We start from the raw sequence: 27175 nt of genomic DNA, 5'->3' as shown, positions 1-27175 counted from the left end.
TCAGTTGGCCAGATTGCAAGTCATAGGTTTATTCTTATATAGCATTGCAAAATTCATGAAAATAACAAAACTGTACATTTTTCAAAGATGTCAAGAACATTATGCATATGTGACAGATGGATCTGTGAACTGGAAAACTTCCTCATCGTACAAGTCTTCGGGTAGTTTTTCATCTCCATCAGCAAAGAATGTGGGAAATGGAGGGTTTTTATTGCAGTCTTTGTAATTAGGCAATTTTGTATCTTTGACCTAGAAAGCAAGGGAGGAAAAGGATGATTAATAAATCTTACAGAGAACCTTCAGACAGCAATGCACTAAAAATCAAAGAAATTACCTTGCATGTATAAGAAAAAACATCAGCATTTGCATCATACTTGTGTATCCTGTATAATCACCAGTTACTTTAGTATCAACCCCAACTATTGAATTTAATATTTTTTGTACCAAAGTCATTGAGGAGTTAAAAACAAAATAACAACAACAAAAATAACCACTGCAAACAAAAACGCTCAAGGAGAATTTATCACTTGTACCATACTGACAGAATGGAAATCTACTCTTAGGAATTCATTGCTCAATATTGTAAAATGTTATTAACATAAATGTATGCGAGCAGGGCTTGTTTTAACTGTGTTTATATCCCACATTACTTTCCTACATGACATATCAGGTTATATTATGCAGTGTAATCACCTCTTCAACAACCAAGACATGTATTTACGATACAAACTAATTCTGGCAACCAATCCTATGAAGATACACATATGAGCTGTATGGGGTCCCTCTGGCTACTGCAGGGCTAATCAGTGACTACAGAGTTAAGTATGTAGACTTCTTCACCTAGGAATCAATACCCAGGTTTGTGGAATATGAGCCTTTAAGAAAAGTTGATTTCCAATAACTGTAGTGCCATACAGAAATAACTTTCCTTTACTGACCTCTCTACATGGTGAAAAGATTTAAGATCTAACCCTTGAAACTCCAATCTTTGAAGAAAATTAGTAGCTAGAGTTATCAGCAAAAAGCAGTTTGTCTGCGGTGGGAGATAGAGAGGTGGTATCTCTGAAGAAGAAAAAAAAGAGCTACAAATTTTCAAATAATGAAATTTCATTTAAAATAAGGTTCTTCATTTTTATATTGTTACATACGATCTTCCTCCTGGAGCTGTAATAATCCCTTTCAGCCACCATACCCAATTGGATTAAAAAAAGTACAACTAGATTAGGGAAAATTTTAGTGTAGTGAAGATAATTTGTGTTTCCCCTTACCTCTCCCCCCCCCTTTTTTTTTGTTGTCTTCTTAAGAGCTTCTTAAGAACTGGAAGCTTGTTCCTACTTGTTTGGAAAAAGCCTCACATAAGACAACTGTGATTTACAGCAGAAATTAAATAAAACAATCTTATGCCTGCTGACAGTTCTCTTCTGACAGCCCTGATTTTACCAGATTCATATCTGTTATTACTTGAGCCTTTGCAGAAGTCCATGAGGATTCCTGCGGATGAAATGCACAATAAATGACTTGAACTGGAGCTTTTAAAAACTGCTATTTATTTTATCCAAAGAAGTTCCAACAGCTTTCTAAATGAAGGTTTATTAAACAAAAGAAAGCCTTCTGCTAAGAATGAGGGAGAGAAAAGCTCAACACATCGTACTGGTTAGGATGGCTACTTAGCTTTTTGAGTAGATCATTCCTCTTCCACCAGACACCTGCTCACTTGTCAATTGCCATGCTTAACTATTGAATCACCCGTGCCCAGAGCAGACAGCACTTCATGCTACGTATCTACGTGGAATAAACCAGGCTGAGGCACTGGTCCAAAGACCTTTGCTGCAACAGCTCCAGCAATAGTGAGCTCATGGAAAACAAAATCAAACAGCTCCAACCATGCCATCTGAACTGCTGAGGCTGAGAAGTCACATTTCCCTTTCAATAGACTGCTGTTATTTCTTTTACTAGATAAACATGTTTTAGTAACCTCACCAGTTACCCATTATTTCCCTTCTTTTTTCTCTTACTCCCTTCATCCCGTGATACAGCATAAGCCTTCTTTGCTACCTCTCTTCTGAAAAATAGTGAAAATATCCATGGTCTCTTCACTAGCCACAATATATTAGGAAGATGAAAATAAATTGCTTTATTTCTGATATCTTATTTATTTCATATGCATCTTACTAGAGTGTTTTTCTTATTTGTTTTTTGTTACTTTGGTTTATTCTCATTTTGAAATAAATATGTAGTAATACATATTTGGGGAGGGCCTCTTTTTAAAGGGCCTCTCCTTTAAATTAAAGGAGGGTGGATTTAGATTAGATATTTGAAAGAAATTCTTTACTGTGAGGGTGGTGAGGCACTGGCACAGGCTGTCCAGAGAAGCTGTGGATGCCCCATCCCTGGAGGTGCTCAAGGCCAGGCTGGATGGGGCTTTGAGCAACCTGGTCTGGTGGGAGGTGTCCCTGCCCATGGCAGAAAGCTGGAATGAGGTGATCTTTAAGGTCCCTTCCAACGTAAACCATTCTGTGGTTCTACAATACAGGTTGTTTTGGACACCTGGAAAGTGAAAGGAACTTAAATGTTTGTTTCCTTCCCCCCTCCCCTTTTTTTTTTCTTCCTTTTATTTTCTTAAAGCAGATATTTCATATCCTAGGACATCTGAGTGTGACATCTGTTCTTAACTGAAGGCAACACAAGACTCTAATCTTTCTCCTGCATTAGTTTATCTAAGTAAACGTAAGATTTCTGTTCAACTTTAACGCTGTTGCAGATGGTGCATTTTGTGCAATAAGAAATGCTCTTAAAGAAGCTTCAAGACTCCTAAGGGACCTTTTCAGCAGGCCACTGTACAGTAATATTTCATTTTGCCCCTTTTAAACTCCTCAGAAGCTTGGCAGATCCCAAAAGCATGAGCCCTGGCGAGTGTTAAAATTATTTTCTTCTGATATGCTCTTTCTTTTGATCACTGTAACTGATACGGTATGTTTTCTGACTAGTGAAAACCCTAGCTCTTTTTCTGTCTTCTTCTACGTGCAAAGCTTTCAAGTGCAAGTGAAGTTCTGGTCCTGAAGCATCGATACCAGATAGAAGGCAGAAAGAGGCACGTTCATTCAAAGTTCCCAAAGTTGTTAGACAGGTACAATTATTCCAATCAAAAGAGTAATTCAATTTCACTTTACATCTGAAAACTACAATTAGCAACTTAAAACATGATACAATTTCTCTGCATTCTCAAGAGAATTAACGGATTGCCTTTTTATTTAGGAAGGATGCAACACACCAAAAGTTTTCTGTATTTATTATCTCTGCTGCACAACTTTGCAGCATTGTAAGGAAGCTAGGCAGTACACTGCCACGGTTACATTTGTTTGCATTAGCATTGTACTGTGCATGACCCGGCACAGCTCTTCCTGTTCTCACAGTGATCTTCTGAGAGCATCCCTAATAAAGGGAAAAATGCCACTGGATGTCTTTCACCTTACTCCTCAGAGTCAAAATCCCACAGCTGCAAAACTATGCTTTAGAGCAAAGAATCCAAAGCTGTATCAAGTAACATTTCACTTCCTTCCTTCCCAAAGTTCACAAAATATATTTTACATTCTAAACTGAAACTGCTGTAAAAACAATTGCTTTGGTAACCTTTTACAATAAGGCTGTAGTCTCTAACAGTTGTGTAATTATGTAGAAATAATTAACATACAAACTTCTCTCATAACCGTGTTTAGTCGCTAAGAGAAAACAGTCTACAACTCAAAAGTTTAATGAGGTCATGTATAAGATTTTAAGTGGTCTTCTGCAGGTTTTCTGGCAATATAAATCCAAGATGTTCACAACTGATAGCACTGATCCCTTTCAACTCTCTTCATGACAATTCTCAAAGGAAAAAAAAAACAAAAAACAAAAAACAAAAAACAGAGGAACACTATGACATGTGTGTAAGTTTTAATGCTCTGTGTTATTAAAATCCAGTGAACTTAGCTCTCACTCAGAGAAGGAACTGGGCTGAGCACCCAGCTAGCTGTTATGATCCATATAAGCATTCACTGTATAACTCAATGTAACATTGCCACTTGGCTTGCTTAACTACTGTTAATATTTCTATATATTGCAGTACTCTGTCCTATAGACAGACATTATACATAGTAGTATAAATACACTATAGTATATTCTCTGTGGAGTTTTGTAAATGAAAAAATCATATGAGAAAGTTGAAATTGGACCTGGTCATGATTTTGTCACTAGATATTTAAAACAGTCAAATAATTTTGCTGATACTTAATAAACTGCATGTATGCGTGTCCTATATATTAACAGCAAAAATAGGTAGTATATACAAATTCAGAAATCTATCAACACAAAATAATATGGTCTTAAACAGGCATCAAAACTTAACGCTGAAGTCACAATTCACATTTGCTGTTTAACAGGGCTTCGGGCTGTGTTAGCAACCACAGCCAAGAATGCAAACTGTTTGCTAGACAGAAAAATGTGTTTCAATACACTCAATTTTAGAAATAATCTCAAGTGTCATACATTACCCAGCTCAGTTTCTATGCTATTTTTTGAAGTTAGGCAGAACATTTACTTCAAGAATTATAGCCATTTCTGACCAGTCTTGTTTTGTTTAAAAACAAACAAACAAACAAAAAAACCCTCACACCACTCTATCAAGGTCCAGGATATGGAACACAAAAAAAGTCAAGGTGTCATACTACTCCTACACATTCTCAGTTTGAGCACAGCACACCTAGCACAGGTGTCAGCAGCTAAAAACACAGACAGCAATATTGGCCAGTGAGATAAGTAGGATGTGAAGTACTACAGACTTCTCAAAAAAAAAAGGAGAAAGAAGCAGTAGTGGAAGACTGAGAAGTTAAGTTTCTTAGCTCAAGCACAGTATGACACTGTAGCAATGGTTTGCTTCAAGTTTAATTCTAGCTTGCAAAAAGGCAGCTTGGTAATCAAGATTGCATATCAGGTGTCTTAAAAATAGGACATGTATAAAACATTATCAAGTCTGAACAATAGCATCCTGTATTATGCCATACTACAATATCAACTCCATTATAAAGCATCCCTTTAAAAAAAGGGATTAGTCTTATGCTTCTCCATGGAATGATAACTGAAGGGAGAACTTTTTGATAATCTACTGGGGAGACAAATCAATCATCATAAGGTTCCAAAGGAAAAACAAAAAAAACAAAAAAACATTAGCTTTTTTCTCCTAGACGATGAGCACCACAGTAGGTCTAAACCCTGTAATCTAAGAGGATACACCAAGGGTAATTGGTATCACAAGAGGTAGGTGATCTCAACAGCGTAACCCAATTGACAAATGTTCACTGTGATGCTACGCTTACAGCAGAGTTCCGTACATTCTAGCATACTCCTAAATTTTCTTAATTTTATTAGACCTTGCCACTGAGGCAGAAATCCATGCTAAAGCAGCCTTTTTGATTAATTTTCCAGTTGGCTAGAAATATTACTTGTGTCAGTTATTTAACTGCGTGGTTCAGCATGCAACATCAAACCGAACCTGATTCCTAATTAAGCCAGGAGTCCATCAATCCTAGTCTTCTGCACCTTCTACAGGGAAGATGAAACTTGAAAAATCTTAGTGCTTTATCTCCGTCTGGATACAGTGCTGATGCACGAAGTTTCCAAAAATACATAACATAAAATAAACACACGCTTTAAGGTGCGCTGTGCTTTTAATGGTTACCAGGCAACAAAGAACAGTTACTGAACAAAAAATGCCTTCCTCTTAGAGGCACGCACAGAGAGGAGTATTATGTGGTATTCCACTTCTCGAGCTCAAAGACAGATGGTCCCACAGCCCCTAGACATTACTCCTACCCAGTTTCAGGCAGGTATTTAGTGGAACAAACAGTAATAATGGAAGCTAATATCCCGTAATTTCCCTCCTCAGCTACAGATACAAACAGCCATATATCAATGTATAGAAAGTCAAAGTCTGTACGTAAACAAGAAAACACCATGGAAGGAAGGCTCAAAACAAGCTAAAAATACCACAGATGACTGCAGCAAGATTAAATGAAGATTTTTTTTTTCCTCCAAGAAATTAGAGAACACACGTTGTACCGTATTGCGGTATATGCTTTTTTAATTAAATTTTTCTCTTCAGAGATATATTAAAAAATCTTCCCTTATATTTTTTAATGAATATGTGTAATTGTCTTGGGTTTACATGGCAAGGGCTTGGTAGCAGGGGGGCTGCAGGGTGGCCTCTGTGAGCAGAGCCCAGCAGCCGCCCCACATCAGATCAGAGCAGGCTGTCCCCCTGCAGCCCATGGGTCCCACATGGAGCAGATCTCCACGCTGCAGCCCCCCCATGGGTGGAGGAGCCCCCGGTGGTGCAGGTGGATGTGGCCTGGAGGAGGCTGCAGCCCATGGAGAGCCCCCGCAGGAGCAGGCCCCGGGCCGGAGCTGCAGCCTGTGGAGATGAGCCCACGCAGGAGCAGGGGTCTGGGGGGAGCTGCCCCCACCCGTGGGGCACCCGTGCTGGAGCAGTTTGCTCCTGGGGGATGGATGGATGGACCCCATGGGACGGAGCCGTGTGGGAGCGGTGCTTGAAGAGCTGCTGCCTGTGGGCAGTCCCCACAGGCTCAGTTCAGGAAGGATGGCATCCCATGGGAGGGACCCCACAAGGAGCAGGGGCAGAGGGACCGTGAGGGAGCAGCAGAGATGAAGCACCATGGACGGACCACAGCCCCCATTCCCCAATCTCCTGTGCTGCTGAGGGTGTGGAGGTGGATGAGGGTGGACTGGGGGAAGGCCTTTTCAGTTTGGTATTAGTTTCTCACTGCTCTAACCTGCTGGTGGTAGGCAATAAATCAAACTTCTTATGCTGAGTCTCTGTTTTGCCTGTGATGATAACTGGTGAGTGATCTCCCTGTCCTTATCTCAACCCCTGAGCCCTTTCCATCGTATTTTCTCCCCTTTGAAGAAGGGGAGCGAAAGAGCGGTTGTGGTGGAGTTCAGCTGCCAGCAGGGTAAAGCCACTCCATTAATTCATGTGTCTTATGAAGGACAATAAAAAACACAGAATGGATTCACCAGCTCACGGATTTTGAATACCCTGTTGCTAACAACATACTCCCTCCTATCACCAAATATGTGAGTGGAGGCAATTTCTAAAAAACTTAAAATTTAACTACAGGGTTATTTAAAACTAAAAACCCATGAAAATTTGAGTTTGTAGCACTTTGGCTAGAAGTTCTTCCAAATATTATGTTACGTTAATCAGGCAGATCTAAGGGATGAAATCCCTATAATTCTTCCCATGGATCCTCAATCCTCATTTCTAATAATGGAATTAGCTGCAACTCTGAAACGTGTATGCCACAAAGCATACAAAGGTAGTTATCAATTTAAAAATCCAGCTGTGCCTTGAAACGTTTTCAAAAAGGTAACTTGCAAATACAATTAACACAGATTGTACACATCAAACAAAAGACTTAGCAAAGAGGACAGAACAGTGCCTTGTGTCACTTAGTTAATAATGAGCAAAAAAAGAGCATTGACAAAAAGAAGGCAGTGAAGGCATTTTTTCTTCTGATATTAGGATAAAGCTCCAATCATCATCTATGGGGAGCAAACTGAAGTCGCCACTAGAAATGGCAAGCACTTAAATGGTAATGCAGCAGACCACCATGACAATCAAAGCCTATTATCCTCTTCATATTACAGATGTCAACAGTTGTTTACTGGATATGCTCAGATGGCTCAGCCCAGCAGTCTCCTCTTAACAAGTTTGTTCTTGCTTAAGAGTACCATTAAGATCAAGCAAAAAGGACAGGGCATCAAATGCTATTCATTTTTTCAGCCACATTATATTGCTTGTATACACACGAGTTAAGTATTATCCAACAACAGACTCGTAATTAAACCTCGGACTAACATACAGCTACCTACCAGTTTCACGTCACAGGATTAGGAAAGATACTTTGAACACAGTCAAAGACAAGTTCATTCAGTCTGATATACAGACGAAAAGCCAATCAAACCGGTCTTAATTCTATATCACTGACGTCATGCCCAGGAATTCTGCATAAAAATTACCCTGAAAACTTCTTCTCCTGGACATTTAACTCATTTTAACTTTCAAATCTTGAGAAAGAAATGTGTGATGTATTCTCCAGGCTTGGAGTGGACATGACAGTCAAATCAAGTTAGAGACACCTCGCTGAGAAAAAAAGGACTTATTTCCAATGAGAGAAACATAAAAAGAAGCTTCATTTTTCTGTAAGACATCACCTCTTCTAAAAACAGCTCTGCTTTACTTACTGCCCAGTAACTGTGGACTTGTGCTCCACAGCTAGAAAATACATAGAAAAGACTGCTCATAGCAAAATATGCCAAGAACATAATAAGCTTGTTCAAAACACCAGAACTTTCTGAGTTGGACCATTTAAATCCCTACAATGTTTCTGAGGATTTTAAACAACACGCTATACATATATCTATACATCTGACAATCTTTACAATCAGAGATACTAAAGATGTTTGGTGCCCTGTAATCTGTTAAGTCAGAAAGGAAACAAATTCCAAAGAATGTTTGCAGATGTGTAGAATATACTTAATTAGAGGAAAAATCTATTTTGAAAAAAAATCCTTAGCGCTATTTTTCTTACTTTGATGGGTATACTACTTCTCACTGTTCCAGCTTTTCATAGACAATCCTGAAACAATCTCCATAAAATTCGCAATTAGCAATTAATTTTGTAAAATGTCACAGAAGATGACACTGATACATTTATACTGATTGCAAAGGGAACTCATATCATTATTGTGAACTCCAGCTGTCTTCTCGATTACTTCTTAGAAAGGTAACTGCCACTGTGTATGTGAATGCCTTGGATAATTTTTAAAGCAGTGCTTGCTGTGTATTTCTGTATTCTGTTCATGAATACAGCCCAGATCTCACCAACACCCTATGGACTCGGGTTAAAAGGGGATGGACCTAGCCCTGAGGCACTTTCCATAAGGATCCAGTGACTGCTGGCTTATCAAATGCTACATGGATGCACAGCACCAGAGCAAAGCTATGAACAAATTATTTAGAAGAAGCAGTAAACCACGGCTCCTATTAATCACGTCTACAGACTTGATCCTACTTGCTTTAATTCTATAGTACAAGATTGAACCCTAAATAAACGAAGACTGCATTCCACCAACGTTTTTCCTGTTTTAAGAGAGCTGTAAAAAGCTTAGCAGTCACTAATACTAGGTAAGTTGAAACTATCAAACATACCTTCACCAGACAATTCGTGTGACCTGGAACAGAGCCATTTACATAGATAATGTCATGTTTTGTGTTGATCCTCCATACCTAGGAGCCAAAAAAAAATATTAATGAGCTCATTTTACAGACTATTCTCAGCTTCACAAAGAGTAGCCAAGCAAAGCCCGAACTGATTAAATGGAGGAGGCATTCTGAAGAAGAACAATGTTCTGCAGAGACCTAGATGTGCCACAAAATTTGGTTACACGCTATTTTGAGTGCATAGCTTTCTACTGCAGGAGTACATTGAACAGTTTTAAAAGGCTCATGGTCAGGCAGATTAAGGCAGCCCTTTGCTCAGCATAACACCAGCTGAAATTCCTAACTCTCTTTTCCCCTCTAACAGCAAGAGCTGTTGTAGGATACGTATGTGACAAATTAAGACAAATATGTTTGTGCAAATATTATTGAAACCATTTGTTAATTTCTTAATTCTATGAGGCGCTCAGCTGAACATGCACATTTTCTTGTTACGAAACATTAGTTCTGGTTAGAGAGCAGCAGCACACTTTTTCACAACCTAGAGGCTAATATGCTTTTGTGCAAACTACGGAGGTTGCCTGCAGAGACAGTGGGTGTAATAGCCCAAGAACTCCTGCAGGTATGCACACATCAATCTAGACAGAAACTATAGTCCCCTTTTCACACAGGAAAGTGAAAGGCCACAATAAAGTAAGGATGACTTCAGACAACTTAGACTTGATCTGGGTTTGAACACCTGAACAGACATAAAAACATGCATTATAGGATGCCAGAGGCCCAATGCTTTTCCTACTGCAAAGCAGAAGTCTAGGTAAACAGTGAAAAACACACGAGATGTGCAAGTGCCACCTGAAATCCCAATCCCCAGGACTGTATATACACAAAGAGAGTTTAGATACCTTCTTTGTAAGCCACAAGACAGGAGCACATATTTGCTGCTCGTCTTTCCAACTTGCATACCTCTAACAAATGACAGACAGTACCCCACAACAGTGATGTACGGCTTAGTCCATTGCTTGGCAATGCAACCACCTTATACACATTCTAATATGTCGGTACCTACCTTTAACCCATAAGATGTCCTGTAGACATTACCCATTTTCCCAGGCATTTTCTTTCCACGGTAAACTTTTGCAGCTTTCTAGATAAAAAACAGGCCCCAAAATTATGTAACTTCAAGCAGTACTTTCAAACATGAGTGTAGCAGCAAGAAAATATGCTGGTATTTATAATGTTGAAAACATCTAGTATTGATTAGCATTTTAAATGTAAATTCTTACCTGATGGATGCTAGGTATTACTCTATTTGTTATCTTAAACTGTTGACCTCAATCATAAAAATCACTATAAGTAACAGTACTGTAACAAAGGGATTATAGCTTTTTTTTTTTTTTTTAGTGGTCAACACTAAACTGGAAAATATCAGACAAATCAGGTTCAGTACTGTGACTCGGTTTTCATTCTGCATAGTGAAGCTAGTTTAAAAAAAAGTCCTCATTCAGTCTATATGTTATGCAAGCTTTATAGGGACAAAGTTTTGAAGCACGTGTCCCAAAGAACTTTTAAAGCAATATTGTTTATAGTTTGAAACTTTAAAATATTCCATACTCTGCTTAAAAATGCTAAGTATCCAAGAAGCTATTTTGGGGATGAAATAGTTCATTAAGCAGCTACACAAACCAGGAAAGGTGATAAAACAAACTGTGGTTCCACAGTACAACCACCTACTTCTTCAAAGACTAGCACAATATCTGCAGTATAAAGCGTAAATCCTTTCCAATGTATAAATGCAGTGGTAAAAGATTTTTAGAACTCTCTTTGAAGCTTTAAGACTATTTCTCTCCGCTATAGTACGATACCACAATTTGCTCAGTTAAAACATCTGATTACTTACTTACCAACAATAAATATTCATATCTTAAGACACACAAGAACAGCTATCTGGATTGTTTACTATACAGGTTTCTGAACCTCCTTTAAAACATTTGGGATTCTCTCCTACCACAGAGTAGATGGTAACAGCTTGCTGTTGTGAAGTAATTCATTTTTAGTAATTAGTTCTAAAGACACAGACAAATATTTACACCAGAAAGTGAGAAGAAATAAGAATCCTCACATTGGTAGATATTGCTCCAGGGCGTCTGTGAGTTTTAGTTTGGCCGTGGCTTGCAGGCTGGCCTTTAAATCCCCACCTTTTCATAACACCTTGAAATCCTTTACCAATCCTAAAAAGAAGACAGAAATAAACCTAGGTTAGTCAGCCTTAAAATAAAGGTTCTAGCAATAAACAACTTCAGTCAGGCTCATCAACTTTTTACTTTTAGCAAAGTTCCTGAAAATATTTTTAAAATATCTGTATTTTATACCACAAACGTATTTTAGAACAATATTTTAATGTTGCTTTAGAGAATAAAAAGCACTAGAAGGGAGTCAAATATGCAAAAAGCCTGATATCAAATGTTCCTTGCTGTGATGGTACTCGGTACATAGTACTATGATGAAACTTGAACTAGTATCAAGCAAAAAGAGAAAAGTAAGTGTACAACAACACATACCAAAACTTAATGAAAGGCAGTAAGCACCGAGAGAGGGAAGGGATGGCTGCTTAGACTATCATCAAAATAAGCCAAGGAACATTTATTTTCCAAACTACAGTAGGTTTGTCTCTTGAACACAATTGTGTGTGTAATAAAAGCAGTTAACACATTTGATCTGGATCCATCTGACAAATAAGCTCTAAGACAAACTAAATGCATCTTCACTGCCTTAATATTTCAAGCAAATATCATTACTGGCTCTGGAGTTCAATTTATTGCAAGGAAAGGCTCAATAGGAAAAACTGGCTCATCGTTGCATGAGAAAAGTAGATTACAGTGCGTGTTTAAACCCGCTTTGTCATTTTCCAAAAGGAGAAGTCTGTCCACAGTGTTTGTGACTGCACTGATTAATTAATGTAATGAGATGATCCAATTTACAGAAACCCTTTCCCTGCTAATGCCCTTTGCAATGCCACAGTCCTATTAGTTCCAGCACTAGACACAGGAAAATAAAACTGGGAACGAGCACGCATACTCCATGCTGGACATATGGGCAACATCTTACCTACTCCCTGATCACAAAAGTAATGCCACTAAAAACTAGAGAGATGTAACAGGGACCTGAGGGTATCTATGGGAGGGAGGAGCAGGGCTCCCCAAATCAGGGACACACGTATCAGCTTATTTTAAAAGCCTGTACACAGGGCAAGCAGCAACAGTTGGAGAGAAAAAAAAAAAAAAAAAAAAAGCAAGCCAGCAAGCAATAGCTTGAGCATTGAAGGTTGGAAAAGTTTGCTTCCATTCATGCTCTGAGTGGCTCATTTTTACTTCCTTTTTCAATCCTTCAGCCATCTGTAGATGTTAATAACTTTGGAAATACAGAACAGAAACTGGAGCCATAGGAAAACTTGCATCTGCTCTGCAAAACCACTGCTACTTCTTTAAAGCTACCTATGTTGGCTACCTTTTCCAAGTGGATTACTCCTGGCATCTCTAGCTGGAAGATGGAATCAGCAAACTCTCTAAAACCAAACCACGAGTGGGTCACATAACAGCAGCTGTGCAGTTATCAGAGAGCAGACTGGGGGCATGATTAATTCTTCAGCTGCAGAAATGTACTTGCAATTCACAGAAAACCAGACAACCAACTAAAGCTACCATTTCAAGAGAAAACACTCCTGTCAGCTTCAATTAAGCAAAACCCCTGACATCATGAATCACCTCCATACGTCATTCAGGTGGTTCGTTCTTAGACTTCAACAACTGTTAGTCCCATAAACTGTACTTTTCAATAAAATATAAATAAACAGTGTTGCTAGAAATGGTTAATACTTGTAAGAGGTGCATTTTGAGAAAATATTTACCTCATCAAACGCTCTGTCTTCAAAAAGGAGTGATTATATTGAATGATAAGAGTTACTAGTGGTTAATGATTTATGCAATAGAAAATGCTCAACTATTTTTTGGTCTTTTCCAGTTACATACACATTTTAATGTGAACAAGGATTCAGAGTTTATAATACCGAAGGCTTAGGAAATATATAGTAAGTATGGACTGACTGAAAAAAGAGCATGCTGAAGAACAGATTTCTTTCAACATTTCTGGTTAATCTGGAATACAAAAACTGTCTCCAGTATCTGAAATATTGTGGCAAAGGTCAAGAAAGATCTCAACTGTGAAACTAGAATATAACATACAGTTTAAAGCTTTACTAACACCCTTTCATCATATTTATTCAATACTTTTTTAGAATAGTTTCATTTTTCCTGGGTGAAGAACTGAACGAAGGTCTCTGAATTACAAATACACTTTATCTTATGATTCTTTATTAGTTTTCCATTCAACATTAGTTTCCCATCCAACACAATTCTCAATCAACACCATGATTTAAAAGAAAGATTTATAAATTATATAAATTCAGTTAAATAATTTATAATCAGAATGAAACAAGGCTGTAGTTTCTTCTTGAGTTTTTGATTTTAATTTTTTTTTTTAAAGAAAGAATAAACTACATATGGTGTTCATTAGGCACATGTCAAGATGAAGAACAATTATACAGATAGTATATGTTTCCTCCTAGTCTCATCCTTTATCTGAAAGGAAGCCAGAGCCAGAGTAAAAAACACATGCAAATCAAATATAAAAAATTAAAATAAAGGAACTACTGGCATCTCTTTAGATCAAACTTAAAAGAAGGACTGTTCATTTAGGCATTTACTAGCTCAGCCAATAGACCTCTAACACTCTAGAAGAAGAAACTTCCAACCTAGGTCCTTCTTGACGTGATGGATCTGCTCTCATATAGGTAATGGATTTCTCTATTTTTCCAACTGTATGAAGTTTATTTTGCATTTGGAAGCAAACTTGAGATGCATGCTGTTCAACAAATAGTATGGAAAAAAAGCAGGTTTATAACAAGTTTACATTTATATTAAACTTTCATAACTCTGCCAACAACGAATGCTTGTAAGAATATATCCCACATAAGAATGCTGCATCTTCAATTACTTAAAAAGTCTTGTGACTTTTCTTAACATTAATCTAGCCAAAAATCAAAAGATTAGAACACATAGTTACTACATATTTATGCACAATTTTTAACATACTATATATGTACTATTTCATGTAATTTCACATTAGCCAAATTACGCATAAAAGATACCAACATGCATCTCTCCTGGAGTTACTTTTTTTTTGATCTACATTACCATGTTATTTAAGAGTACATCAAAAGTGATTTCTCCCATTAAGGTCAGAAATGCTGACATCCCCCTATACTAAATTTTATGGAATCTTTAAAAATAAACATGATACAATTCTAATTTAGAACAAACTCAAACATACATAAGAAAAGGTACAACTCTAAAACCTTTTAATAGGCATAGCTCTGATGAATTCAGATATTTTCAAAACATTATGGTTCGTCACAGTAGGACCTCAATCCAGAACCATTAAACAGAATTAGTGTCTAGACTCTAGTCTGAAAGAATCAAGTCACATGTGCAGTATCTGAGAGATGGCTACCAAGAGCCTACATTAAAGTATAACATTTTCATCCTACTTATACCGTTGAGATTTCTTGATAAGACATCTACTACCTGCTGTCTTGGCTTGAATCAAGGACTCCAATTTTGTCCTAACCACAGCAACATTAAACACAATATCTGAACAAGCACGCATCAGGTCTATCTTTAGCAGACCAGATATGTATAGACGTAACACCACTTTTCTGTAATACATGGAATTTAGTCACTTACTTTACTTAGCTCCATCGAAGCATGATTACCTGGGTCCCATAAAGGAACTACAGGCAACAATCAAGCATATGCGAAACTAACAGAAGCATTAAATGAAATGAAAATAATCATTCTGAGGAATTAAGAGTTTAATTAGACACAGTAGTTCTGGTCTCACCTGCTGGAAAGCAGCTGTTCAATGCAACCACACAATTTTGTACAGAACCTCAATTTCTAGGTTTGACAGAAGCAAAATGCCAGTAGCTAATGAGCCAACCATCGTTTAGAGAACTACTGAAATAAAGCACTGTAATTAAACCACACTTCAGTTTGCTATTAACTTTTCAAATTTAACTCATTTAAAGGACGACCACTTAGATACTGTAGAGGAAAAATATCCCAACTACTTAGCCAAATAATTTCAGACAACTGTAAAGTGTACTTTCAGACTCAGATCAGTCTGTTAGCCTAGCAAAGCTCAAAGAAGCCACTCAGCACAACAGAATTACCACTTGCACATTTCAAAGACAACTACCATTGGCTTTTTCTTTGGAGAGACAACATTTCTGACACTTCATTGGTTTCCTGAAATGTTCGTGAAAAAGGCCACGAAGTGGCAGAAAGTCAACTTTCTTTTGAGATGTAGTCAACTACAACTCAAGCTCCATCCAGCATTCAGGCTGCCATGCAAAGCACAGTCCCACCTCCTCCCATCCTCACATTTTGGCTGCCTAAACTTTCACATATATTTGAAACATACCTCTGAAAACAAAGGGCGAGTCTTATAATTAAAAATAGTTATGAAATTTAAGGACTGGACTTTTAAATTGCTGAAAATGAGTATTAAGGAAAAAATCAGCACTAAACAAAACCGGCAGCTTGCAGACACACTGTCTACTGTCAGTGTTGTAAAAGCCACGCATATTGTGCTGAACAAAATAAGCAACTTCAAATAAAAGCAAACTGTACACATCTCTAATTGACCCTTCTTCTTTCTGTGTGTTTTTCTTCACAGGAATAAATGAATCAAAATATTTCAAAAGACAGGCAAATGCATTTCCAATGAAAGTTTAAAAGCCGATGGTCCTAAGAAAAACAAACAAAAAACCACCTGACATTTTAATATCCAAGTCTAATCAAGATACTAACCAAGTCTTTATTATTTATATGATTTCCAGCATTGCAGACTTTGTTGTTTTCTCTGATAAAACAAGTTTCCTGATGATCTTAAAAATTTGAAGAACTCATTCACGTAAAAATATTTCTAGAAACTTTACTAGCAGCGATAGAACATTTTAGGAATTATTGGCTTTTAAGTCCGTAACAGTTTAAATCAGGAAAATGGAAGTTGCTCCCTGCTATGACTCAGCGTAATACTCTTATGTTGCTTTTCAAGATGTCCCCATGGCTTCAATACAACTCTAAGAAGTAATACACAAAGGCTAATATCAGCCTGCAGACCAAACCTCCACAGGTTCCCTCTTTCTTCAGCAGGTGGAAGCTGGCTCCTTTTCAGTGTGGTTCAGAACATAAGTTTAACATGAAGTATATTCTCATCTCTTTCCCAAAGTGCAACCCAAATGCTATACACCAATGCTGTAATCGCTCCTAGGTAACTTGTTTACCCCAAGCATTTCTTGGATGTTTTTGTGACATCGTGAAAGCTGTATTTTTTACATGTACAGTAACAAAGAATGATGTATATGGTACTTTGAAAAATAATTAAAAACAAAACTCCACCAAGTATGGGATTAAGCAACACTGCACAAAATTGCATGGAATAAATTAAAAGATCCACAGAAAAACTGGAGTGCACACAAATAATTTAATTATTGCCCAAGAATTAAGGTAATGTATTGATAAATGCAGTGTTCCAAAAAATTGGTAGTTAAGGAAAAAAAAAAAAAAGCAGAAACCAGAATGAGAATAAAGCGCAGAAAAGGGTTTAAAAATAAAATCAGATCTAGAAAGACTGGGATGATTAGGGGATTATATTAACAGGAAAAAATATGATGAAGAAAATCCTAAGTCCCTTTTGTTTAAGAGTTTTTTCTTCTCCTTTTATACTAGGCACCTGTACATCAGGATTACATGCAATATACTACGAAAATCAGTGGTACAAACAAATAGGTAATTTCCAAACTGGGATCGTCCATACAGACCAAAAATACTGACTTAAAAGATGGGATGGATTCACCAAAGATGGCCAGGAACCCAGACTGTTCTCAGCTTGCTACTACTTCAAATACACATCGCAAGATACAAATCGATACCCTACGGCTGCTTACCAGTATCTCTTCAATTGCCAAGAAACTTTCCTGGTACTTGGAAATACTTCTACAAGAACAGGGATCTTCTGCATTAACAAAGTGTGACACTCTCTCTGCATGAAATGCCTGTACTCCTGATTATGCGGTACTTAGCTTTACAGACAAGCTGCTGTCTCTCATAGGCTGTTCATTAAACACAATTTAGAAGTTGAATGAATAATGCACCAGGTTGAAGTCTTACATAAGCACATTCAACATAGAAAAACACTAATTCCAGTCCTTGACCTCCTGTTCCAAATAAGATGCATTTATAAGTGTTTTCAGGTGGAGCTATGTTAGAGCTGACTATTCTGCTGTACCGCTGTGGTGCATTTCCCCCTACATGCAGGGCCCTGTGAATAACATCAGACATTTGTAACTGTGACACATGAGGCAATTACAACGGATGGCATTTCAACAAAGCCATTTTGGTATTATCTCCATTACACAAAAAATTAAACGTCAAATGGAGAACATTATCTTGGTAGCACAAGGCAACCAAACTACACTTCACTAAAAGACGGAGATAGGAGTTCTCAACTCTCTTGGGCAGTGGAAATCATGCACGTAACAAACAAGGCATGACGAGTCTCCGTGGCAGGATGCCAGCTCCTCTTTTGACACCCTCTACCACTTGAGCCCTAATCTGGCATTCGCAGTAGTCCGAGAGGAAATCATTCCTCCCACGGTAAAGTGAAAGATATCAGCAGTTGCTGGCAAACGAGATGAGCTGGAACACGAGAGAAGACAATACAGGAATTTGACAGTCCTGTTGTCCTGCTAAATGTATTCTCTATTATTTTTTTTTTGTTCTGCTGTCATGATGATTCATCTCTTCCTCAAGTCAAAATTAAACAGTTTTTCTGAGAGCTGAGGCCCTACAGCATTTATTCCTTGCTTCCACATACCACAGGCACATTATAGACTTCCTGACCTGTGCTTAGCTTGAGCACCTCTTTCTCAAGCTGTATATCAAGTGCTCCAACAATAATCACGTGTGCGCAACAGACAACCACAGCCCTAACACAGTTTGTTTACAAACAGTGTTGGAATTAAAGAGCCTCGAAGAACAGAAATCTGTTATTTTTGATCCAATGAGCAGATTTCTAGATTCTGCCCCTGCCCTTGCAGCTGTGTTTCAGCTTTTGATACTCATAAAGCTCTTCTCAAAAAAAAGACAAGTCAACTAGTCTATCTGAAAGAGAAGCACTATGCATTAAAATGCTGGGAACCTACGTTTTTGCAGTAACATCCACAAACTGCCCTGGGCGGAAGTGAGCGGCATACAACGGAGTACCTGCAAAAGAAGAGGACAGATCACATATAAATAAGTGCCAAAAATCCTCAAATCACTCTCCAGTCATTACCATCCAGAGTAGACTGCAGTCACAGGAAGGAAAGCAACTTTTGTTTTTTATACAAATGTTATTTGTTCTTTTTTATAGATCTCAATGACTAAACTAGACTCTGAAATTGCAACTTAGTCACGTTGCTCAGTTACTAGCCCAATTTGAAATGCGCTGGAAAAAAGTTTGGGCTCTACTTAGAAACGATCCAGACACTGAAAGAAACAAAGCCCAAAATACTTTATTACTTAAGGCACTCACAATAAACAAACTAGGCAAGAAAACAGAACCATGCTCCCCCTGTATAGAACCTCACAAAGTGAATTTTTTTTTAAATGAAAAAAAGTTGTACAATGCTTCCTCTTTGTTAAGACAGTGTTTCCAAACTAAAGACAGAAGATAGACCTACAAGCACAGGGAATTACCTAGACACTACTTTTTAGTAGAAGTAATGCTGCCATACATCAGGGACATCACTCATCTGAGTCACGTCTCAAGCATAAATTCCTCATATTATTTAATGTTGTTTGTATGATCAATACAAACCTGGGGTAATGTGCCTGTTAGCAGCAAGCAACTGATATAGTACGAGGTACATGAAGCATGCTATGGACAAAATATATGCTCTTTTATTGTTTTCAGCATATACCTATTTGTTGAAAATTTGCAATTCTGCTACATCTCAAGTTTTTGCTTCAATTAATTAGCCCATGCTCCTTCCACACATCAGACTTTATTTTTATCAGTTACCACACTGTCTTAAAACCTCTTGCAGGAGCCTTCTCTAATATCAAACGAAGATGCAAGACGTTAGAATCTCCTACCATATATAACTCATGTCAAAATATTGACAGTAACTGTCAGAAAGTAAAAAATAAAAGCAGCCTATATACAAAAGCTACTAACACCTAAAAACAAAGAACTTTTTAATTAAGTCTCTTAACTTCTGATACTGATTTTCAGCGAGGACATTTGTTACGTGTTTTACTTTGCAAACTGCCAGAAAAAAAGCATCATATATGACAACAGGCAGCCACATTTAAAGCTTATTTGTGTTCAGTGACAAGAAAATAAGAATCCAGCAAGTTCAGGGCAAAACAAGAATGAAATCAACTTTACTTGGTTTAGATCTAGAAGAAGCAGCAGGCATTAACTATGCATATAATGTTCAGTAAATCAAAAAGACTACCTGGTTTAATTATGGCATCATCTGTTACGTTAAATGCTGTAACTTTCTGCTTCCGTGGTACTCCAGCTTCTTTAAAAATTTCCATTGCTGCCTCTGATTTCTGTAACAAAGCATAGCCATAAAAAAAAAGCATAAAAAAGTTATTTTAAAATAATACTCTGTGATCAGCATAGCACAGAAAGTGATTTTACAGACTGTCAACATCACTCAGACACAGCATACTACATTTTTATCTCTAGAGTAGCATCTTAACTCTCTATAAAATTAATTTAAAATTCCCAGGTCTGCATTTTATTTTCTGTCAAGTAATTACCCTAATTACATCATATAGACAAGAGAGATGAAGATTTCCAAGATCACAAGAAAGCAAGCAGTCATTTAGAATGTACATAAAATATGTGTTTTTCATTAGTTTAACTCTTGAAAAAAAAGTTTCATAATCATTTAAAAGCATTTTTCCCTTTTCAAAGCTGCTAATGACAGTTCCACAGCACCATGAATAATATTTGTTCCATTTAACAAAACCAGACCAATAAAGCCCAGTCTTGCAGAAACTTCTACAGAAGAGAATCTAGCTTCAATGGACAAAAAGGGAAAAAGGATAAAGAACAAGTTTACAATTCATGTGTTTTTAAGATACAGCAAGCACACTCAGTGCCAAAGAGTTGTTGAAAAAGAAGAGCCCTTGTTTAGGAAACTCACAACCCTCACAATGTTAAAAACACTTAAAAAAACCTGTTCTCAGCTATTTTAAACGAGACAATTCACAGCACAGCTGACCACTAAGAAAATCCCGCCAATAGAAACAGAAGTGCAGGAAAACTGAGGCTGCAGGAAAAAGTGATGCAGCTGATTTTTCTTCAAATGACTTCTAGAAGGCAATTTAAGCATCTGACAATACTGTCACACTTGGGTAGTCACATCTCCGAGGTTCACTTCTCAACTGTTCTGTGAAATTCTCTCTCAAACAACAACAAAAAAAACCTTTGCATTTTTAGACAAAATAATCTGAAAGCCTTTAAAATATTTAGTTTATTTAGAAAATACGCATGCTGTTCTTCCTTTTGTTTAAAAAAAAATGTAAAAAAAAAAGTGTTATGAGAAGAAGTTTCCTTAAGAATGAGGAAGCAAGAAGTAGTATCTCTGACTTAGACACACAACTATTATCTTTACAGATCTGTGCTTACTTGAGGAGGAAACGTGGATACAGAGTCTTTGAAGGTTATTTCTTTATTAAGTGATTTGTTAACTTGATTTCACAGTACAAAAGACTTCAAATAACATTTTTTTTTAAATAAAAGTTCTTCAATTAAATACAAAATCTCCCCAAAAAAATGGAAAAATTTGAGGTATCAGTGAGACAGTTGCACTAAACTGTATTACCATACGTGAGGATGAAAAATAAAGCAGCTTCCCTCTCTATAAATGCCTCCACATCCACCCTTTATTTCCACTGCTACGTAAAACTGCCTCCTTGGATAACACTGAGTGGAGCTCTGGGCTCTGCAGGAGTGCCTGGAAAGAGCTACCACAGTTGAAAAAAAGCACACAAAAACCAAACGGTGAAAATCTCTTATTCCTCAAAGAGACCCTACGATAGCCTTCCACCATTCTACTTCAGCAACAAGGTTTCCTCAAGCAGTAAAGTCACAGAAATGTATTTCTACTAACAAAACACTGCAGTTTTTCTAAAACCTTCCTACAAGGCAATACTGAAGAGAATATTAAACAAATTCTCAAATGTTCTTATTTTTAAAAAGACCAACAATATCTTCATTATACGAAAATGATCAATATGCTCTCACTTAAGGAAAGAAAACAGCTTTGCAAAAACTGTTATAGCACTGACAGAATAGTACTTTGGAGAATAATCTTGCATTAAAAATCATTAAAAACCTCTGTCAACTTGTAATGGGCTGACAATGAGCTAAAAAGAAAAAAAAATATTGCTGATGTAAGATGCAAATACCTTTTTCTTAAAAAAGCAATTTGACACTCAAATACATGAGCTACTCTTTGTTAGTAAAATTACTGATGGATTCACTAGACTGAATTCATTAAAAAATCAGTAGCTGTGAGGAATCAGAGGAAGACAGGTGTTCCTACGAGGAATTAACAGAAGATAAACTGCTTACAATGCTAATACAATACAGCATCTTTCAGCTCTCTTTTAATTCTCCTATTTGGACACTTCAGAGAGGAATGAAATACATAAAAAGACTGATAACATAGGAAAGCATGGATTCAAACCTGAGCTAAGCCAGAAAAACACATCACTTGCTGGTACCTTGGCAAGTAAAATTGTGCAGAAACTGCGTGCCAAATTCTTTCTTGGAAACTACGTAGCTTATACAGAGATGATGGTAACACAGAGCTCTGTTCTAGGCTAGGTCCTCACCATAGATTTGCCCAAGGATATTTAGTCAATTTCTTTATTAAAATAAGCCTAAGTTCAACCAAATTAACAGGTGCTAACTTGGAAAAAGTTATATGTAAGAGAAGCATTGACATAGTGCAAATTACTAAAAAAGCCCTTGAATCATTAGTTCTTTTATATATAGTTTTTATTCCTCCTTGTTCATTGTACATTTTGACTCTGACAATCAAATAATCTCTACTAATATCATGTTCATGAAAAGATTAATTGTGTGAGGTCTAATGAGCAAAATAAAACTTGAAGATTACCAGATTCTTATGATTGTTGCACATCTTAAACCAAGGCTACAGTAAAGAAAAAACACTAATGTAATTTCTCCAGGAAAGATGTCACCCTTGGAAAATAGAAATGGGCCAAAATGACACAAAAAACAGATGCAATGATGGTAAAATATGGCATAAATGCACTGAATGAAAGGAAGACACCTAAAAGTATGAGCCTGTTCAAAAAAGAAATCACTAGAATACCCCGTAAAAGCCAACATTTACCAAATGAAAAAGCTCCAACTCCCTCACCTCCCCTAAAGCACAGACAAGTACTCATATAGAGGCTCTGGGAAAACCTTCTGTTTGAAAAAAAAGGAAATGTTTGTCCTTGAAAGACCAAAATCACAACGTGAGATAATCTGGTTAATAATCACGAGCCCTATTTTTTCTTGCTTAAATCAAACAAGTCAGTCTCAGGATATTGCAAGAAATGAAAAGTGATACTTTATAGAAATAATGGATCACAAAAACGGCAATCCTTTGAGGGAAAGCTTTTCTCCTGCTTTGATCTATAATTCAATTTTCCTTGTCAGGAGTGACAGCTCTGCTAGACAGCCACAGCCATTGAAGGTGGCTGGGAATTCCACATCAGGCGTTTGAGGTGTCCAAACAAGTGAGTGGTTTTGACATCACTGTTGATGAGCTACAATCACGAAGCCATCTTCCTGAAAATTGGTCTTGAACTTTTTCGTCAGTAAAACTATATGCAAATTATCAATCTCAAGAGACTTGTGGAAGAATTACAACCAGATCTAATAAAATGGTATGGAAGAGTAAGATATAGAACACTGTCATCTAAACAAGTTATGAAACTGAGTGAATTTACAGCACGTCACTAGGATGTTTGTCTTCCATTGCCCCTCCACAGCCATGGGAACACAACTAAAAGCCCTTCAGACTCTTACCAGTACAGGACACTGCTCATCACAGCAACTTTCTAAACCCACAGCTTTCCTGGGGAACCAAGGGACAAGAACTTCAAGCAGTTGTTCTTGCTCTTCTCTTAACCAAAAATCAAGACTAGCAGTAGGGAAACAATCAAGGATGGATGTGACAAAAGATCAGTTCCAAAATACTCTGTTCATGCTGCTGTTGTGCTGTAACCACAAGAGAAACAACTTTTCTAACAGAAACACCCACAGCAGTTCACTTACAAAAAACGGAGATACGTTTTTTCCTCCAACAATCAGCTTAGCTGTTTTTCCTTCTGATTCTTCCTTTGAAATGTACCTTAAAACGTGACAGTCTTGCACCTTAAGAAAAAAGGAATAGTGATTACTTAAGTATAAGCAGATGTGCACAGTTTGAGTACCTAGTAAGGTACTGTCAAGACAAGTCAAACAAAGCCAGTCTGTTTCATTTGTATTCACAAAGATCCCCAAAAGATTTGGTGAAGATAGGGCAGTGTGTTACCCTTTCACCACAGATGCTCTTCTCTCAATCAATTAAAGGCTTATCTTAGAAAAAAATACTCCTAAAATGCAAACTGTATTTTCAAGAATACCCTAGAAATTGAATGAACTCTTATAGCTATCTTTTACATGCAAAATGTGCAAAACCCCTGCTGCATGTAGCTGCAAAGCATACAATGAGACTACATTTCGGACTCCAATTCCCTCACCCTGTAAACCTGGTGTCCTCACAGCCCCTGTTTGTCACATGGCAGCAAAAGAGCTTCATCACAGTGAACATCTGCCAGAGACTACAAAGAAATAGCTTCAAGCATACAAAGGCTCGGCAACCGGAGTGAAGCTAATCCCAAAGTGCCTGCACATGACAAAAGAAGAAAAGCTGGGGAGCAAAACCCAACTTTACGTTGTCTTCCCATCTTCCCTGGGCAAGGTATACCACATGCAGTTCTGCAGCACTTGAATATTCGAGGTAGAAGACAGACCACTTCCAGAAAGTTTAGCAAATAAACAGAATAGGCACAGAGTGCTATGTAGGGCTGAAAGACTGGTTTTAAAGTAATTTCCTGCTATGTAAAATGATAAATTTCACTTCTGCCTGAAACTTCTGGTTAACGATCTGAATACAGTAAAGGGAATGAAATTCTACATGATTTATTTCACCTTAAGTAGCGTGACAGCGTGTTTCTTTCCTGACTTGGTCCATATTGGCATCATTCCCAGTTTCACTGCAACAACACCAACTCTGACGGAATCTGTAGGTCGGAAGGAAAGACAGATGCAACTCCATGCTTAATATTTGAAAGAATCTATCTCATAACCTACAGAACTGCCTGCAAAGTCTCATCAACTCAGACCTTTCCTAAGGAGCTGAGGATGGAGAGGAAACATCTCTGACTCGCTGCGGGTGGGCTAGAAATAACCTGTTCATTGCTTTTAATCCTATTAGCAGTAAAGTTCTGTTTGTTCCAGTTCTGTTTGATAGAGCATGCAAACCAGTTCATCATTAAGATTAAAACAATCAATGCTTCAGACTCATTCTTTTGTGAAATCATGACACCCATGCAGAATCCTAGAACCAAAACAACTATTAAAGTCTTCTGTTGTAGGTTTTCTCCTATCCCAACCTTTGCATATTTTTGACACTGTAACCGTACAGCAAAAGCACCCTGTCAATCCTGGCCTCTGACAGCCCAGAGCTTGAAAAATAGAACACTTCAAATAAAGAATAAATACTTCAAAGCTTGAAAAATCCAACACACTTCCTAGTAAAGTAAACATTATATATCAGTTCTCTAAAAAAGCATTTAAAACAAGTTCTTAACTTTGTGAAAACTTAGCACTCATTCAGTCCTAGTCAGCACCTGGTCAATTCCAGTGCCACTCAATGCCAACAAAATGAAAAAAGAATCCATCAAAAAGACCTCCTAGAATGTAAAATACACGAACTTGAAAGCGTTCTTGTAAATATTGCTGGGCTGAAGAAAAACCTGTTGCAGAATACATCCCACTTCTATTCAGTGATTCCAAAGTCTTATGGACTAGAACACAACATTAAACTTTTGACTCTTTAAAAGGGGCACGATATCTGACATTAAACAGCAACGTGATACAGTCTGCAAATCCATGAGAACTTCCTCATGGATGAGGACAGAAATTGTAACAAACATTTTGTTCCTTGCAGAGGGCAAGGTGACTGAGGTAGCAGCAAAAAGGGAAATGTAAGACAGAACCCCAGTGTTACTGAACGCAACAACAATAATTTCATCACAATTTTAGTTATTTCAGATGAAAGGCTTTCTTACCTGGTTTCCACTCATTCAGTGGCCATGGCTCATCCTTCAGAGGGCAGAGCTTGCTGGCCGTCTGTGCTTTGTATTCCTCCGCAGTTGTCTTCTTGAGGAACTGGACGTTCTCTTCAGAAAGATGCTCGTGCCACCACGTTGTATCGTTACCATGCCTGGCTACAGGGCCCAGCTGCCCCCTTTCCAGTGAGGGGAAAAAGTTCAAGCGTCTGATCAGCTCAAATAGTGACTCATAACATGTACGTTTGTAACGTACATACTACAAGATTATATTATTATGTAATACAGTGCCACAAAGACTGAAATTACCGTAGTAAGCTATTCAACCACCACCAACCATTGTCACTCTACCAACTACACGCAGAGTTTCATAAGAAGCTGTGTGAGGGCTTATCCTGTTTAATATCTTTATCGATGACCTTAGGAGTGGGTGATTGTAAATAAAACTGAACGGGAGGGTGCAGCTGACAATGCTCAAGGGCAAAGCTGCCAGTCTGTATGGACTGGTCAGGAAATCAAAGACAGCGATTACCACCCTGTCTTTAGCTCTCTGAGCAAACCACATCTCCAATAGTAAATCCAGTTTTGGGTCCCACGTACAGCAGGGGTGTTTCTAACTGAGCAGGTGTGGTAGTGCTGCAGAAAGATGGTCGTGGGCGGGAGCAGGCTCCCCCAGTGCTGGGTCACTTGCCCTAAGAGGGGAGGCTGAGGTAACCAGGCTTGTTTAGCCTGGAGCTAAGAAAGCTTAAGGCAGACTTGACCTTTCCAATACCTACAAGGAGGTCACTGACAGGAAAGCGCCAGGCTACGCTTACTGAGGCGAAGGCAGAAGAATGAAAGATTAAGTATAAACCAAATAAAGAGGTTTTGATTTAGGGCAAGGAAGATGTGCTCAGCCTGAGGACAGCCAGATGCTGGCACAGGGTCCCGGGGGGGCTGCGCCACCTCAGTGCTGGCCACGCTGCTGTGAGCAGGAGGCAGGACAGAGGGCCTGTGGACAACTCTCCCGTGCCAGGCTCGCTGCTGAGCACCTGCAGCAGCCCAGCTGCACCGCCATAACCCCAAAGCACCCCAAAATCCCCAGCCACCAGCACAGTCGCAAAGATAACGATAATTTAATCTGCGGCCGGAGCTGCGGCGACCCCCAGGGCCGCACCCACCCTCCCCTGCCCCAACCGCCCCCCCCATGCCGCCCGTCCCCGCTACCTGAGTCCGGCCGCCCCCGCCGCCCTGAGCCGGGCCCCGAGGCGGGCCAGCAGCGCCCAGCCCGCCATGCCGCCGCCCCGCCCCAAGCCCAAACCCTTCCGGGCCGCCGCGGAAGGCAGATGGCGGGCGGGAGGCGCTGGGCGGGGCGGGGCGCTGC

The 27175-nt window shown here is 38.4% G+C and overlaps 1 protein-coding gene across 1 annotated transcript; it reads right to left on the bottom strand.

Annotated features, from left to right (window-relative positions):
• Positions 1–27175, bottom strand: MRPL3 (mitochondrial ribosomal protein L3). Its single transcript, XM_027451146.3, has 10 exons — positions 27019–27175; positions 25813–25991; positions 24671–24762; positions 23753–23851; positions 19896–19995; positions 18597–18657; positions 11394–11502; positions 10341–10418; positions 9266–9343; positions 1–249 (listed from the first exon to the last, which is right to left on the bottom strand). Exons 1-10 carry the CDS (start codon positions 27084–27086, stop codon positions 100–102), a joined length of 1014 nt encoding a protein of 337 aa, XP_027306947.2. The 5' UTR covers positions 27087–27175; the 3' UTR covers positions 1–99.

Source organism: Anas platyrhynchos, chromosome 2 (assembly GCF_047663525.1).
Source record: "Anas platyrhynchos isolate ZD024472 breed Pekin duck chromosome 2, IASCAAS_PekinDuck_T2T, whole genome shotgun sequence".
Taxonomy (NCBI): Eukaryota; Metazoa; Chordata; class Aves; order Anseriformes; family Anatidae; genus Anas; species Anas platyrhynchos.
Note: the sequence above shows the minus strand (reverse complement) of the source record. Positions and strands in the feature narration are given on the sequence as shown.